We start from the raw sequence: 17,289 nt of genomic DNA, 5'->3' as shown, positions 1-17,289 counted from the left end.
TTGTCATTTGTCCCTCGCAGGCCACCTTAATAGCCTGGTCTTAAATTTGTCCCTTGCAGGCCACCTTAACATTCTGGTCTGTTGTCATTTGTCCCTTGCAGGCCACCTTAACATCCTGGTCTTACATTTGTCCCTTGCAGGCCACCTTAACATCCTGGTCTTACATTTATCCCTTGCAGGCCACCTTAACATCCTGGTCTTACATTTGTCCCTTGCAGGCCACCTTAACATCCTGGTCTTATATTTGTCCCTTGCAGGCCACCTTAACATCCTGGTCTTACATTTATCCCTTGCAGGCCACCTTAACATCCTGGTCTTACATTTGTCCCTTGCAGGCCACCTTAACATCCTGGTCTTACATTTGTCCCTTGCAGGCCACCTTAACATCCTGGTCTTACATTTATCCCTTGCAGGCCACCTTAACACCCTGGTCTTACATTTATCCCTTGCAGGCCACCTTAACACCCTGGTCTTACATTTGTCCCTTGCAGGCCACCTTAACATTCTGGTCTGTTGTCATTTGTCCCTTGCAGGCCACCTTAACATCCTGGTCTTACATTTGTCCCTCGCAGGCCACCTTCACAGACCTTAGCCTGCAGTGCCAGGACAGGGAGGGAGCGACTGCTCTTCACTTTGCGGCCAGTGGAGGGCACCATCGCATCCTGGAGAGGCTGCTCCGCATGGGGGCAAAGGTCATCAGAGACGACTGGGGGGGAACCCCTCTTCATGATGCTGCTGAGAATGGAGAGCTGGAGGTGAGAGATATGACAAGATCGTGGGGCTGTATTTTATTTCAGAGTTTCAGAGCGGGAGTGCTGATCTAGGATCTGGTGCCCCTTTGTCCATGTGGTCTTATTCCCAGGTAAAAACTGATCTTAAATCAGAACTCCTAAGTATCTACAGTATATTAAAGTCATGTTAAGTCATAGTAACAGAGGTGTTTTTGATTCAGTCTGTTTGCTACCTTTTTTAGTGCTGCAGGATCCTGTTAGCCAATCAGGTGAGCCCATCGGAGCAGGACATAGATGGGTTCACAGCAGCAGACCTTGCGGAGTACAACGGACACTACGACTGTGCCGGCTACCTCCGAGCCGTAGAGACATGCGTAAGACCCAAAACCTCCGGCTACCTCCGAGCCGTGGAGACACGCGTAAGACCCAAAACCTCCGGCTACCTCCGAGCCGTGGAGACACGCATGAGACCCAAAACCTCCGGCTACCTCCGAGCCGTGGAGACACGCATGAGACCCAAACCCTTTCACTTTACATCGTCTTTTCTTAGTTCAGATATTATATATTCTAGTTTGGTGGCCCTCTGTAACGGTCTAATGTTCCCAAGCATCTTTTTGCATTATAATCCAAGTCAGACCAAACTTTAAAACATCTGACAGCCCATAGTTACCCAGTGATGTGTCCCCTTCACAGTAACAGCAGCTCTACCTGACAGCCCATAGTGACCCAGTGATGTGTCCCCTTCACAGTAACAGCAGCTCTACCTGACAGCCCATAGTGACCCAGTGATGTGTCCCCTTCACAGTAACAGCAGCTCTACCTGACAGCCCATAGTGACCCAGTGATGTGTCCCCTTCACAGTAACAGCAGCTCTACCTGACAGCCCATAGTGACCCAGTGATGTGTCCCCTTCACAGTAACAGCAGCTCTACCTGACAGCCCATAGTGACCCAGTGATGTGTCCCCTTCACAGTAACAGCAGCTCTACCTGACAGCCCATAGTTACCCAGTGATGTGTCCCCTTCACAGTAACAGCAGCTCTACCTGACAGCCCATAGTGACCCAGTGATGTGTCCCCTTCACAGTAACAGCAGCTCTACCTGACAGCCCATAGTGACCCAGTGATGTGTCCCCTTCACAGTAACAGCAGCTCTACCTGACAGGCCATAGTGACCCAGTGATGTGTCCCCTTCACAGTAACAGCAGCCCATAGAAACATGAATTAGTCACCAGAGGATCACAGTGGAGTCAGGATGAAGGGACGACAATGCTGACGGAGACGGCCAGGTGCTCTCCATATGGCAGACCAATTCCCTTAGAGTCCCAATAGTAGTGCACTAAATAGGGAATAGGGTACCAGCCCTGGTCAGAGGTGGTGCACTATATAGGGAATAGGGTGCCAGCCCTGGTCAGAGGTAGTGCACTATATAGGGAATAGGGTGCCAGCCCCGGTCAATAGTAGTTTACTATATAGGGAATAGGGTGCCAGCCCCGGTCAATAGTAGTGCACTATATAGGGAATAGGGTGCCAGCCCCGGTCAATAGTAGTTTACTATATAGGGAATAGGGTGCCAGCCCCGGTCAGAGGTAGTGCACTATATTGGGAATAGAAGGCCATTTGGAGAGTACCCAGCGAGGCTTGGCTGACGGGGTTAGCTTCACCTCCCCCTTCACCTAAAATAACCCTCCTTCCTCTTGTTAACAATGGGACAGCTAATTAACTGTGGAGCATGCTGGCGCTGCAGTGTTGCAGCTGTGGATTGGAGCCGCCGTGAGCCCCTGGGACCTATCAGTTACCCCAGATAGGAAGCTCAGGTGGCGGGGAGAGGGCCTGGCCTAGGGGCCTGAGCCGGTTATGAGATCTGAGGGCTTCGGGTTTCATCGTTTTTACAGTGGTTGTGGAAGCCTGGAACCCGAAAACTCTATCCCTCGGGAGCAGGATGTCATGTTGGCTTCAAACACACGTCGTCCTCGGTTTGATCGAGTGTCACGTTCTGTTTCCAGATCACACATTACACATAGCATATCATATTATGACAGATTAAAATAGGGCTTTGGTGAAATATTCTCAACAAAGACTCTAAAATCTCGTGTAAAATGTAAACTCTCAAGGATAATGTTTGTACTTTTTAATCCATTTAATCCCATGAAATTGAAGGCATTGCGAACAGTAGTACTGTGAAAACCTTGCAGTAAAAATCCACTACCCCATTTTAATTACACGTCCCTTAGTGGCACGCGTTCACAGAGCACTGTGTAATTCACGGCGTTGTAGGGTTTCTGTCCGTTCTAAAGTGTCTGTCCGTCACTTGGTCTCGTTTCCTGATCGGCAGCTTTAACAGGCCTGGTGGAAAGAGTGTTGCGTGCTAGGTATTTCCTGATGTTTGGTTTTTAATCCTAAAGAGGTCACCTTCCCTCCTCCTTATTTAGCTAGCATTCTGCTACAGCCATCCAGTCAGTCAGTCAGTCAGCCAGCCAGCTATCCAGTCAGTCAGCCAGCTATCCAGTCGGTCAGCCAGCTATCCAGTCAGCCAGCCAGCCAGCTATCCAGTCAGTCAGCCAGCCATCCAGCTATCCAGTCAGTCAGTCAGCCAGCCAGCCAGCTATCCAGTCAGTCAGTCAGCCAGCCAGCTATCCAGTCAGCCAGCCAGCCATCCAGTCAGTCAGGCAGCCAGCCATCCAGCTATCCAGTCAGCCAGCCAGCCAGCCAGCCATCCAGCTATCCAGTCAGCCATCCAGTCAGTCAGCCAGCCAGCCAGCCATCCAGCTATCCAGTCAGTCACCAAGCTATCCAGTCAGCCAGCCAGCCAGCCAGCCAGCTATCCAGTCAGCCATCCAGTCAGTCAGCCAGCCAGCCAGCCATCCAGCTATCCAGTCAGTCAGCCAGCCAGCCAGCCATCCAGTCAGTCAGCTATCCAATCAGTCAGCAAGCTATCCAGTCAGCCAGCCAGCCAGCCAGCTATCCAGTCAGCCAGCCAGTCAGCCAGCCAGCCAGCCAGCCAGCCAGCCAGCCAGCCAGCTATCCAGTCAGCCAGCCAGTCAGCCAGCCAGTCAGCCAGCCAGCCAGCCAGCTATCCAGTCAGCCAGCCAGCCAGCCAGCTATCCAGCCAGCCAGCCAGCTATCCAGTCAGCCAGCCAGCTATCCAGTTAGCCAGTCAGCCAGCCAGTCAGTCAGTCAGTCAGCCAGCCAGCCAGCAGCTCTGCCCACCTCTTACCACCAGTAGTGCCTCTCCTTCAGAAACAGCTGCAATCAAATAAAAAACCTTGTGGTTTATTTTAGAGACCGATTAATCGGAATGGCCGATTTTTCACGTTTTCATAACAATCGGAAATCTGTATTTTTGGACACCGATTTGGACAATTTAAAATTTGAACCTTTATTTAACTAGGCAAGTCAGTTAAGAACACATTCTTATTTTCAGTGACGGCCTAGGAATGGTGGGTTAACTGCCTCGTTCAGGGGCAGAACGACAGATTTTCACCTTGTCAGCTCGGGGGATTCAATCTTGCAACTTTACAGTTAACTAGTCCAACGCTCTAACCACCTGCCTCTCATTGCACTCCACGAGGAGACTGCTTGTTACGCGAATAAGCCAAGGTAAGTTGCTAGCTAGCAATAAACTTATAATCACTAGTTAACTACACATGGTTGGTGATATTACTAGTTTATCTAGCGTGTCCTGTGTTGCATATAATTGATGCTGTGCGTATCGTTGCTCCAATGTGTACCTAACCATAAACATCAATGCCTTTCTTAAAATCAATACACAGAAGTATATATTTTTAAACCTGCATATTTAGCTAAAAGAAATCCAGGTTAGCAGGTGAAATTGTGTCACTTCTCTTGCGTTCATTGTACGCAGATTCAGTGTATATGCAACATTTCGGGCCTCCTAATTTGCCAGAATTTTACATAATTATGACATAACATTAAGGGTTGTGCAATGTAACAGGAATATTTAGACTTATGGATGCCACCAGTTAGATAAAATGTGGAACGGTTCCGTATTTCACTGAAAAAATAAACGTCTTGTTTTCGAGATGATAGTTTCCGGATTCGACCATATTAATGACTTAATTCTCCTATTTCTGTGTGTTATTATGTTATAACTAAGTCTGTGATTTGATAGAGCAGTCTGACTGAGTGGTGGTAGGCAGCAGCAGGCTCATAAGCATTCATTCAAACAGCACTTTCGTGCATTTTGCCAGCAGCTCTTCGTTGTGTGTCAAGCATTGCGCTGTTTATGACTTCAAGCCTATCAACTCCCGAGATTAGACTAGTGTAACCGATGTGAAATGGCTAGCTAGTTAGCGGGGTGCGCGCTAATAGCATTTCAAACGTCACTCGCTCTGAGACTTGGAGTAGTTGTTCCCCTTGCTCTGCATGGGTAACGCTGTGTCGAGGGTGGCTGTTGTCGTTGTGTTCCTGGTTCGAGCCCAGGGCGGAACGAGGGGAGGGACGGAAGCTATACTGTAACACTGGCAATACTAAAGTGCCTATAAGAACATCCAATAGTCAAAGGTTAATGAAATACAAATGGTGTAGAGAGAAATAGTCCTATTATTCCTAAAATAACTACAACCTAAAACTTCTTACCCTCAAATATTGAAGACTCGTGTTAAAAGGAACCACCAGCTTTCATATGTTCTCATGTTCTGAGCAAGGAACTGAAACGTTAGCTTTCTTACATGGCACATATTGCACTTTTACTTTCTTCTCCAACACTTTGTTTTTACATTATTTAAACCAAATTGAACATGTTTCATTATTTATTTGAGGCTAAATAGATTTTATTGAAGGATTATATTAGCTTAAAATAAGTGTTCATTCAGTATTGTTGTAATTGTCAATATTACAAATAAAAAAAACGGCCGATTAATCGGTATCGGCCTTTTTTTTTTTGTGGCCCTCCAATAATCGGTATCAGTATCGGTGTTGAAAAATCATAAACCGGTTGACCTCCAGTTTATTTTACAGGCATTGAGGGCTTTGTCCCAAATCGCACCCTATTCTCTTTATAGTGCACTATATAGGGAATTGGGTGCCATTTGGGACACAGCCTAGGACTTCCGCTCTTCATTCACACACAAAGACAGTTATTTTTATTTATTTTTTACATTGGAAAGTCAAGAAAGGGCCTTTACATCCATCAGCTGAAACAGGGATACGGATCAGCTGAAACAGGGATACGGATCAGCTGAAACAGGGATACGGATCGGCTGAAACAGGGATACGGATCGGCTGAAACAGATATGATGATCAGTTGGAGCAGATATCATGATCAGTTGGAACGTGGATAATGATCAGCTGAAACAGGGATAATGATCAGCTGGAAAGGGGATAATGATCAGCTGGAACGGGGATAATGATCAGCTGGAACGGGGATAATGATCAGCTGGAACGGGGATAATGACCTGCTGAAACAGGGATAATGATCAGCTGGAAATGGGATAATGATCAGCTGGAACGGGGATAATGATCAGCTGAAATACGGATAATGATCTGCCGGAAAGGGGATAATGATCAGCTGGAACGGGGATAATGATCAGCTGGAACGGGGATAATGATCTGCTGGAAAGGGGATAATGATCAGCTGGAACGGGGATAATGATCAGCTGAAATAGGGATAATGATCTGCTGAAACATGTTTCCACTTCAAAATAACAGCACTTACTGTTTCCACTCATTTGAATTCATGTCCACATACATTTTCTGTAGAAAATGTCTCTTTTCCAGCAGCTTTGACAGATATAGGTATCGTACCAAATGACACCCAATTCCCTATATAGTGCACTACTTTAGACCAGGGTCCACAGGGCTCTGGTCAAAACTAGTGCACTATAAAAGAAATAGGATGCCATTGGGACAGTTCTCTTCCTTTGTTCGGTGCCACAACAACATAGCTATTGGTTTGTCCTGCATTAGGGACATTACCGGCCATCCCATCCTACACCTTAATAATTAACACCATTCTCCGATCAGTGTTATTGTTTATTGGCTGGCAGAGCGGCCCTCGGGGCAGTGTGGAGGCTAGTTGTCTGTTCATGGGGGTGTCAAGCACCTACCTGAATGACTGGCTGCCTGGTTATCTGGCAGGCTGGATGGCTGACTGAATGGCTAGCTGCCTGGTTACCTGGCAGGCTGGATGGCTGGCTGGGTAACTATCGGCAGATTCTGTCACATCTTCATCATTGAGGGCTGACTGACTGGATAACTAACTAACTGACTGACTGAAGGACTCACTCGGGTCTGAGCCGTAAGTTACTTATTGATTTTGTTGATTGTATTGGATTTATTTGATACAATGCTTTTGAGTCAAACGCTTGTCAATAGTGTTGATTAGCTAGGCCAGGGGGTAGGATACTATACTGACGCAACATGCAACAATTTTGAACATTTGACTGAGTTACATTTCACATAAGGAAATCAGTCAATTGAAATAAATAAATGAGGCACTAATCTATGGATTTTACGTGACTGGGAATACAGATATGCTTCTGTTGGTCTCAGATTCCTTTAAAAAAAAAGTATGGGCGTTGATCAGAAAACCAGTCAGTATCTGGTGTGATCAACATTTTTTAAATTTTATTTCACCTTTATTTAACCAGGTAGGCTAGTTGAGAACAAGTTCTCATTTACAATTGCGACCTGGCCAAGATAAAGCATAGCAGTGTGAACAGACAACACAGAGTTACACATGGAGTAAACAATTAACAATAAACAACACAGTAGAAAGAAAACTGTAGAAAAAAAAGAGACATCTCCTTCGCATAGAGTTGATCAGGTTGTTGATTATGGCCGGTGGAATGTTGTCCTACTCCTCTTCAATGGATGTGCGAAGTTGCTGGATATTAGTGGGAACTGGAACGTGCTGTTGTACACGACTATCCAGAGCATTCTAAACATGCTCAATTGGTGACATGTCTGGTGAGTACATAGATCATTGAAGAACTGGGAAATTTTATCTTCCAGGAATTGTGTACAGATCCTTGCGACATGAGGCTGTTAATTTTCATGCTGAAACATGTAGTGATGGCGGTGGATAAATGACACGGCAATGGGCCCTTAGGATCTCGTCAAGATATCTTTGTGCATTCAAATTGCCGTCGATAAAATGCAATTGTGTTCGTTGTCTGTAGCTTATGCCTGCCCACATCATAACCCCACCTCCACCATGGGGCACTCTGTTCACACCACTGACATCAGCAAAATGCTCGCCCACACATCACCATAAATGTCTGCGGTTTTGAGAACGGTTAGATGCCAAATTCTCTAAAACGATATTGGAAGCAGTGTTATTCATGGGAACCAAGAAAAAAATTAAATTAAAAACATTAAATGTATCTTTCGTCTCTCTGTGTTTCATAATTTTCCTTCAATTCGCAAGGGGCAAAATGTACACGACATGACCAAAAGTATGTGGACACCTACCATGGACATTAATATGGAGTTGGTCCCCCCTTTGCCTCCACTATTCTGGGAAGGCTTTCCACTAAGATGTTGGAACATTGCTGCGGGACTTGCTTCCATTCAGCCACAAGAACATTAGTGAGGTCGGCACTGATGTTGGAAGATTAGGCCTGGCTCGCAGTCGGCGTTCCAATTCATCCCAAAGGTGTTCGGGGAGGTTTAGGTCAGGGCTCTCATGCAGTAATAACCAACGACTAATCTAACCTAACAATTCCAAAACTACTACCTTATACACACAAGTGTAAAGGGATAAAGAATATGTACATAAAGATATATGAATGAGTGATGGTACAGAACGGCATAGGCAAGATGCAGTAGATGGTATCGAGTACAGTATATACATTTGAGATGAGTAATGTAGGGTATGTAAACAAAGTGGCATAGTTTAAAGTGGCTAGTGATACATGTATTACATAAAGATGCAGTAGATGATATAGGGTACAGTATATACATATGAGATGAGTAATGTATGGTATGGTATGTAAACATTATATTAAGTAGCATTGTTTAAAGTGGCTAGTGATATACTTTACATCAATTTCCATCAATTCCCATTATTAAAGTGGCTAGAGATTTGAGTCAGTATGTTTGCAGCAGCCACTCAATGTTAGTGGTGGCTGGTTAACAGTCTGATGGCTTTGAGATAGAAGCTATTTTTCAGTCTCTCGGTCCCAGCTTTGATGCACCTGTACTGACCTCGCCTTCTGGATGATAGCTGGGTGAACAGGCAGTGGCTCGGGTGGTTTTTGTCCTTGATGATCTTTATGGCCTTCCTGTGACATCGGGTGGTGTAGGTGTCCTGGAGGGCAGGTAGTTTGCCCCCAATGATGCGTTGTGCAGACCTCACTACCCTCTGGAGAGCCTTACGGTTGTGGGCGGAGCAGTTGCCGTACCAGGCGGTGATCCAGCCCGACAGGATGCTCTCGATTGTGCATCTGTAGAAGTTTGTGAGTGCTTTTGGTGACAAGCCAAATTTCTTCAACCTCCTGAGGTTGAAGAGGCGCTGCTGCGCCTTCTTCACGATGCTGTCTGTGTGGGTGGACCAATTCAGTTTGTCCGTGATGTGTACACCGAGGAACTTCAAACTTACTACCCTCTCCATTACTGTTCCATCGATGTGGATAGGGGGGTGCTCCCTCTGCTGTTTCCTGAAGTCCACAATCATCTCCTTTGTTTTGTTGACGTTGAGTGTGAGGTTATTTTCCTGACACCACACTCCGAAGGCCCTCACCTCCTCCCTGTAGGCCGTCTCGTCGTTGTTGTTGGTAATCAAGCCTACCACTGTAGTTTTGATGTCTTCACTGTTACAATGTTACAATACAATGTTTAACATAAAGAAAAACCATTGAATGATGTGTCCAAATTGCTTGGCTAGTATGGTAAATTAATGGTAAATAATGAATTGTTTCATTTTGAAGTCACTTTTATTGTGAATATATTTTTTTACACACTTCTACATTAATGTGGATGCTACAATGATTACGGATAATCCTGAATGAATCTTGAATATTGATGAGTGAGAACGCTACAGACGCACAAATATCATACCCCCAAGACATGCTAACCTCTCACCATTACAATAACAGGGGAGGTTAGCATTTTATATCATACCCCAAGACATGCTAACCTCTCATTACAATAACAGGGGCGGTTAGCATTTTATATCATACCCCAAGACATGCTAACCTCTCATTACAATAACAGGGGAGATTAGCATTTTATATCATACCCTAAGACATGCTAACCTCTCACCATTACAATAACAGGGCAGGTTAGAATTTTATATCATACCCCAAGACATGCTAACCTCTCACCATTACAATAACAGGGGAGATTAGCATTTTTATATCATACCCTAAGACATGCTAACCTCTCACCATTACAATAACAGGGAGAGTTAGCATTTTATATCATACCCCCAAGACATGCTAACTTCCCATTACAATCACAGGAGAGGTTAGCATTTTTTGGGGGAGGTATGATATTTGTGCATCTGTAACTTTCTCACTCATCATTATTCACAATTCATTCAGGATTATCCAACAAATTTGTAGAGTCATGTACAAAAACTGCTGTACTTTATAAATGCTTCACCCAATATGGATGAGAAAACCTTCAATTTTATGCTGACAGTCTGCACTTTTACCTCATAGTCATTGAGTTTTATTTTAATTTTTACAGGGACAGTGCACATTAATCAACGTTTCAGTAAAAGTGCCGGTTTTAGCCAGCCGGCTAATTTTCAACCTCAGTCCCTGGCCAGGTTATTAAAAACAATTACAATATAGACAATCATTGAGCAGTGAGCACACGCAGAGCAACGTAGGACAAGCAAGACATAGCATACAGACAGAGAAACATAGGACAAAAAGCAACAAGACAAAATCCATAAAAGCAACACATTTCATTTCATATCCAAAGTGCTGGAGTACAGAGCCAAGAACAACAACAGATGTGTGACTGTTTGTCTCTTTTTTTATGTCACGTTAGTCAATTAGGAGACGCTCTTTTCCTTAGCCTTGCTCAAGGGCACATCGAGCGGCTTTTTCACATAGTCTGCTTGGGGATTCAAAACAGCGACCTTTCAGTTACTGCCCCCCCCCCTCAAAAAAATGTAAATACTACAAAAAAAAATCGCCCCAAAACATATATACAGTATGTACACTGACTATACAAAACATATATACAGTATGTACACTGACTATACAAAACATATATACAGTATGTACACTGACTATACAAAACATATATACAGTATGTACACTGACTATACAAAACATATATACAGTATGTACACTGACTATACAAAACATATATACAGTATGTACACTGACTATACAAAACATATATACAGTATGTACACTGACTATACAAAACATATATACAGTATGTACACTGACTATAAAAAACATATATACAGTATGTACACTGACTATACAAAACATATATACAGTATGTACACTGACTATAAAAAACATATATACAGTATGTACACTGACTATACAAAACATATATACAGTATGTACACTGACTATACAAAACATATATACAGTATGTACACTGACTATACAAAACATATATACAGTATGTACACTGACTATACAAAACATATATACAGTATGTACACTGACTATACAAAACATATATACAGTATGTACACTGACTATACAAAACATACATACAGTATGTACACTGACTATACAAAACATATATACAGTATGTACACTGACTATACAAAACATATATACAGTATGTACACTGACTATACAAAACATATATACAGTATGTACACTGACTATACAAAACATATATACAGTATGTACACTGACTATACAAAACATATATACAGTATGTACACTGACTATAACAAAACATATATACAGTATGTACACTGACTATAAAAAACATATATACAGTATGTACACTGACTATACAAAACATATATACAGTATGTACACTGACTATACAAAACATATATACAGTATGTACACTGACTATACAAAACATATATACAGTATGTACACTGACTATACAAAACATATATACAGTATGTACACTGACTATACAAAACATATATACAGTATGTACACTGACTATACAAAACATATATACAGTATGTACACTGACTATACAAACATATATACAGTATGTACACTGACTATAAAAAACATATATACAGTATGTACACTGACTATACAAAACATATATACAGTATGTACACTGACTATACAAAACATATATACAGTATGTACACTGACTATACAAAACATATATACAGTATGTACACTGACTATACAAAACATATATACAGTATGTACACTGACTATACAAAACATATATACAGTATGTACACTGACTATACAAAACATATATACAGTATGTACACTGACTATACAAAACATATATACAGTATGTACACTGACTATACAAAACATATATACAGTATGTACACTGACTATACAAAACATATATACAGTATGTACACTGACTATACAAAACATATATACAGTATGTACACTGACTATACAAAACATATATACAGTATGTACACTGACTATACAAAACATATATACAGTATGTACACTGACTATACAAAACATATATACAGTATGTACACTGACTATACAAAACATATATACAGTATGTACACTGACTATACAAAACATATATACAGTATGTACACTGACTATACAAAACATATATACAGTATGTACACTGACTATACAAAACATATATACAGTATGTACACTGACTATACAAAACATATATACAGTATGTACACTGACTATACAAAACATATATACAGTATGTACACTGACTATACAAAACATATATACAGTATGTACACTGACTATACAAAACATATATACAGTATGTACACTGACTATACAAAACATATATACAGTATGTACACTGACTATACAAAACATATATACAGTATGTACACTGACTATACAAAACATATATACAGTATGTACACTGACTATACAACAATAAGTATGTACACTGACTATACAAAACATATATACAGTATGTACACTGACTATACAAAACATATATACAGTATGTACACTGACTATACAAAACATATATACAGTATGTACACTGACTATACAAAACATATATACAGTATGTACACTGACTATACAAAACATATATACAGTATGTACACTGACTATACAAACATATATACAGTATGTACACTGACTATACAAAACATATATACAGTATGTACACTGACTATACAAAACATATATACAGTATGTACACTGACTATACAAAACATATATACAGTATGTACACTGACTATACAAAACATATATACAGTATGTACACTGACTATACAAAACATATATACAGTATGTACACTGACTATACAAAACATATATACAGTATGTACACTGACTATACAAAACATATATACAGTATGTACACTGACTATACAAAACAAAACATACCTGCTCTTTTGGTGACATGAACTGACCAGGTGAATCCAGGTTAAAGCTATGATCTTTTATTGATGTCAGCTGTTAAATCCACTTCAATCAGTGTAGATAAAGGGGAGGAGACAGGTTAAAGAAGGATTTTTAAGCCTTGAGATATGGATTGCGCATGTGTGGATTGCGCATTGCACACCTGTTGATTGAAATGCATTCCAGGTGACTACCTCATGAAGCTGGTTGGGAGAATGCCAAGAGTGTGCAAAGCTGTCACCAAGGCAACCGCTCAGGAAGGAAACGCGTTTTGTCTCCTAGAGATAAACGTACTTTGGTGCGAAAAGTGCAAATCAATCCCAGAATAACAGCAAAGGACCTTGTGAAGATGCTGGAGGAAACAGGTACAAAAGTATCTATTTCCACAGTAAAATGACTCCTATATCGACATAACCTGAAAGGCCGCTCAGCAAGGAAGAAGCCATTTCTCCAAAACCGCCACAAAATAAGCCAGACTACGGTTTGCAACTCCACATGTGGACAAAGATTGTACTTTTTGAAGAAATGTCCTCTGGTCTGATGAAACAAAAATAGAACTGTTTGCCATAATGACAATATTTATGTTTGGAGGGAAAGGGGGGATGCTTGCAAGCCTAGGAACAGTGGGTTAACTGCCTGTTCAGGGGCAGAACGACCTTGTCAGCTCGGGGATTCGAACTTGCAACCTTTCGGTTACTTGTCCAAAGCTCTAACCACTAGGCTACCCTGAGAGAGAGGTTATTTTCCTGGCACCACTTCGCCAGGGCCCTCACCTCTTCCCTGTCGGCTGTCTCGTCGTTGTTGGTAATCAGGCCTGCGATTTCAGTTTTGTGTGAATGCTGCCATCTATCCAGAAGGTTTTAGTTAGAATAATCCTCACACTGGGAACAACATCCTCTATACCACTTCCTGATGAACTCTGTCACCGAGTCAGTGTATACGTCAATGTTATTCTCAGAGGCAACCCGGGAACATATCCCAGTCCGCTTGATCAAGACAATCTTGAAGCATAGATTCTGATTGGTCAGAACAACATTGAACAGACCTTACCACGGGAACTTCCTGTTTAAGTTTCTGCCTATAGGAAAGGAGGAGCAGAATGTGGAGAAGTGATCTGATTGGCCAAAAGGAGGTCAGGAGAGGGCTCCTTAGCCATCCCGGAAGGGGGAGTAGCAATGGTCAAGAGTTTCTTGATGAACAGAGTGCAAGAGATGTGTTGATAAGACTTTGGTAGCATTTTCCTCAGATTTGATTTATTGGTCCCAAGCTACAATAAATGCGGCCTCAGGATATGCGGCTTTCCAGTTTGCACAAAGTCCAATGTAGTTCCTTGAGAGCTGTCGCAGTGTCAACTTGAGGGGGAATATACACGGCTGTGACAAGAGAATTCTCTCGGGAGAGACAAAAGAAAAGTTTGCATTTTATATTGAGGTATTCCAGATTGGGAGAATAGTTCCTGTACGTTAACACAATCACACCATGATAGTTAATCATGAAACACCTCCGTCTTTCTTCTTCCCGGAGAGTTCTATCTTTCTTCCTGTCCGCATGATGTATGGAGAACCCCGCTTGCTGTATGGACGGGGACAGTATATCCGGAGAGAGCTATGAATCTGGAAACAGAGTATGTTACAGTCCCTGATGTCTCCCTGGAAGGAGATCCTCGCTCTGAGCTCGTCTACTTTATTGTCCATGGACTGAACATTAGCAAGTAATGCGTATGCGGTGAATAGTATGAACTATCCCTGAGTCGGACTTCTGGTCGTTACGCTGGTGAATCTAACTTATAAATGCTTAGTTCAAGTGTCATAACCAATCAGAACCCCAAATAAACAATGTAAACAAACATTGTACAGCCTCAAAACATGGTTAAAACTATAATTTTGACTTCATGGATCTTCAGTCCTAGCATCTGTCGATGAATTAGAGAAATGTTACATTTCTCCAGCCCCATCCCTCAGCTTTTTACCAAACACTAGTGGGGTGGCCACTTTGTTATGGTAACTGCAGATTGCTCCTTCAATAGTTACAGTTGAGATCTGGGAGGAAAAGGGTGAGCTCTTCCTAGATTCATAGCTATTCCTAGATCTGTAGCCTACCTATACAGCTTCTACCCGACGATGAGGAGAGGAATGTGACTGAGGCCTCAGAGACTCACCAGCAGCTGTCCATGGTGACAGCTTCGTCCTCCTGTAGAAATGAGTGGCATGCGTAACATCCAGAGGCATGAAACCAACAGTGCCAATCTAATAACCTAAGTTGTTTCCGGCTATAGTTAATAAGAAAACGTTCTGAGCAAAATAATGTAAAAAATAACACAACAAAAATACTGCAAAGTCGGTTAGGAGCTAGGGACAGGGTGACCTTGTCTGTCCGCGCCATCTTGAAGTTAACTCCGCAGCGAGAGCAATGCAGCAGTGTCACAGCGTACATCAAAGTGGTGTGAGTGTGGAAATGGCTGGGACCACTCCTTGGAGACAAAGCACAATAGTGTTCTGCTGCGTATCAGCCCTGCCTTTGATGTTTAGTGTGTTCCAAATGGCACCCTATTCCCTATACTGTACACTAGAGCCTTAGGGGCTCTGGTCAACAGTAGTGCACTATATAGGGAATAGGGTCCCGTTTGGAACACAGATGTTGTGGGTTTTATTCCTGTCCTTTGAGAGCAGAATTTGATCTGCATTCTGCATGGCCTCCATTAGGACATCACAGGTTCATTAGGGGAGATCTAAACGCTTCCATATATCCTGCATCCTCCCCACAGGGGTTGAAATCCTGCCAATACATGCAAGGTTTGTTTCTTTCTACTCCACTCCCTAATCCTCTATTTCTTTGTTTTCCTCTCCTCTCTACTCTGTTCTGAACTCATTGTACCTCACCGATCTGAGCTTCTTTCTCTCTCTCTCTCTCTGTCCCCCTCCCAGCCCTTCTCAGCAGACCAGCCAATAGAAGAACTAGGTCCGGTAGAGGAGGATGTGAGGGGGAGACAGGCTGTGGCGTGGCAGCCCAGTAAAGAGGACTACTACCGTCGCCTTAGCGACCCCGGCCGGGACTACTTCCACAATAACAACAAAACAAATATGGAGAGCTTAAAGGTGATTGGCTGACATACTGACAGTATGATACCGAGCTGATGGTTGGCATCTGAGTCTGGATCCTCTCTAGATGGGCTTCCCATCTGAGTCTGAATCCTCTCTAGATGGGCTTCCCATCTGAGTCTGGATCCTCTCTAGATGGGCTTCCCCTCTGATTCTGGTTCCTCTCTAGGCTTCGTCCTCCCACTTCACAAGGTGGTGAATGTGCACGGTGATGAGCTTGATGCTCCTTTCCAATAAATATCGAGGGTCTTATTCTGGTGACATGATGATCGATGCTTGGCTGCCATTTGACAAATAAAAATAATATTCTCTTATCCATAATAATCTCATAATGTAGCTAGCCTACCCGTACTGTGTCTGCTAGCTGTTGGAGAGGGCACGTACCAAGACCAGAGTGAGCACATTTGCTATATAACAAAACTCTCAGAGTTGAAAATGCGATGGAAACCAATTTCCTTGTATTTTTCATTCAGTACATGGGAATTGAACCGCAAACATTATCTTTATGTGCACCATTCATCACACAGACTTTTATCCGCAAAAAATCTGTTTGATGGAAACACATCTCTGGTGGGAAAATGTGCATATTATTTTATGCAAATTTGATGGAAACCTAGCTTCTAACATAGCTACTAAATTAGCTTCTAATGTATCTACTAAACTAGCTTCTAAGGTATCTACTAACGTATCTACTAACGTAGCTACTAAACTAGCTTCTAACATAGCTTCTAACCTAGCTTCTAACGTATCTACTAACCTAGCTACTAACATATCTACTAACCTAGCTTCTAACATATCTACTAACCTAGCTACTAACATATCTACTAACCTAGCTACTAACATATCTACTAACCTAGCTTCTAACATACCTACAAACCTAGCTCTTCTAACCTAGCTTCTAACCTAGCTACTAACCTAGCTTCTAACCTAGCTACTAAACTAGCTTCTAACATAGCTACTAACCTAGCTACTAACCTTGCTTCTAGCCTAGCTTTTACCCTCTCTACTAACCTATC

The 17,289-nt window shown here is 42.4% G+C and overlaps 1 protein-coding gene across 1 annotated transcript in view; it reads left to right on the top strand.

The window, feature by feature from the left end:
* The window catches only part of espnla (espin like a), a 54,757-nt gene that overhangs the window by 29,219 nt on the left and 8,249 nt on the right, over positions 1–17,289 (top strand). Inside the window, exons 4-6 of the mRNA XM_031838021.1 lie at positions 573–755; positions 974–1,375; positions 16,100–16,270. Of these exons, the coding sequence (XP_031693881.1) occupies positions 573–755; positions 974–1,375; positions 16,100–16,270 (756 nt within the window). The remainder of the gene's footprint in view (positions 1–572; positions 756–973; positions 1,376–16,099; positions 16,271–17,289) is intronic.

This window comes from Oncorhynchus kisutch, linkage group LG13, assembly GCF_002021735.2.
Source record: "Oncorhynchus kisutch isolate 150728-3 linkage group LG13, Okis_V2, whole genome shotgun sequence".
In the NCBI taxonomy this organism is placed as follows: domain Eukaryota; kingdom Metazoa; phylum Chordata; class Actinopteri; order Salmoniformes; family Salmonidae; genus Oncorhynchus; species Oncorhynchus kisutch.
Note: the sequence above shows the minus strand (reverse complement) of the source record. Positions and strands in the feature narration are given on the sequence as shown.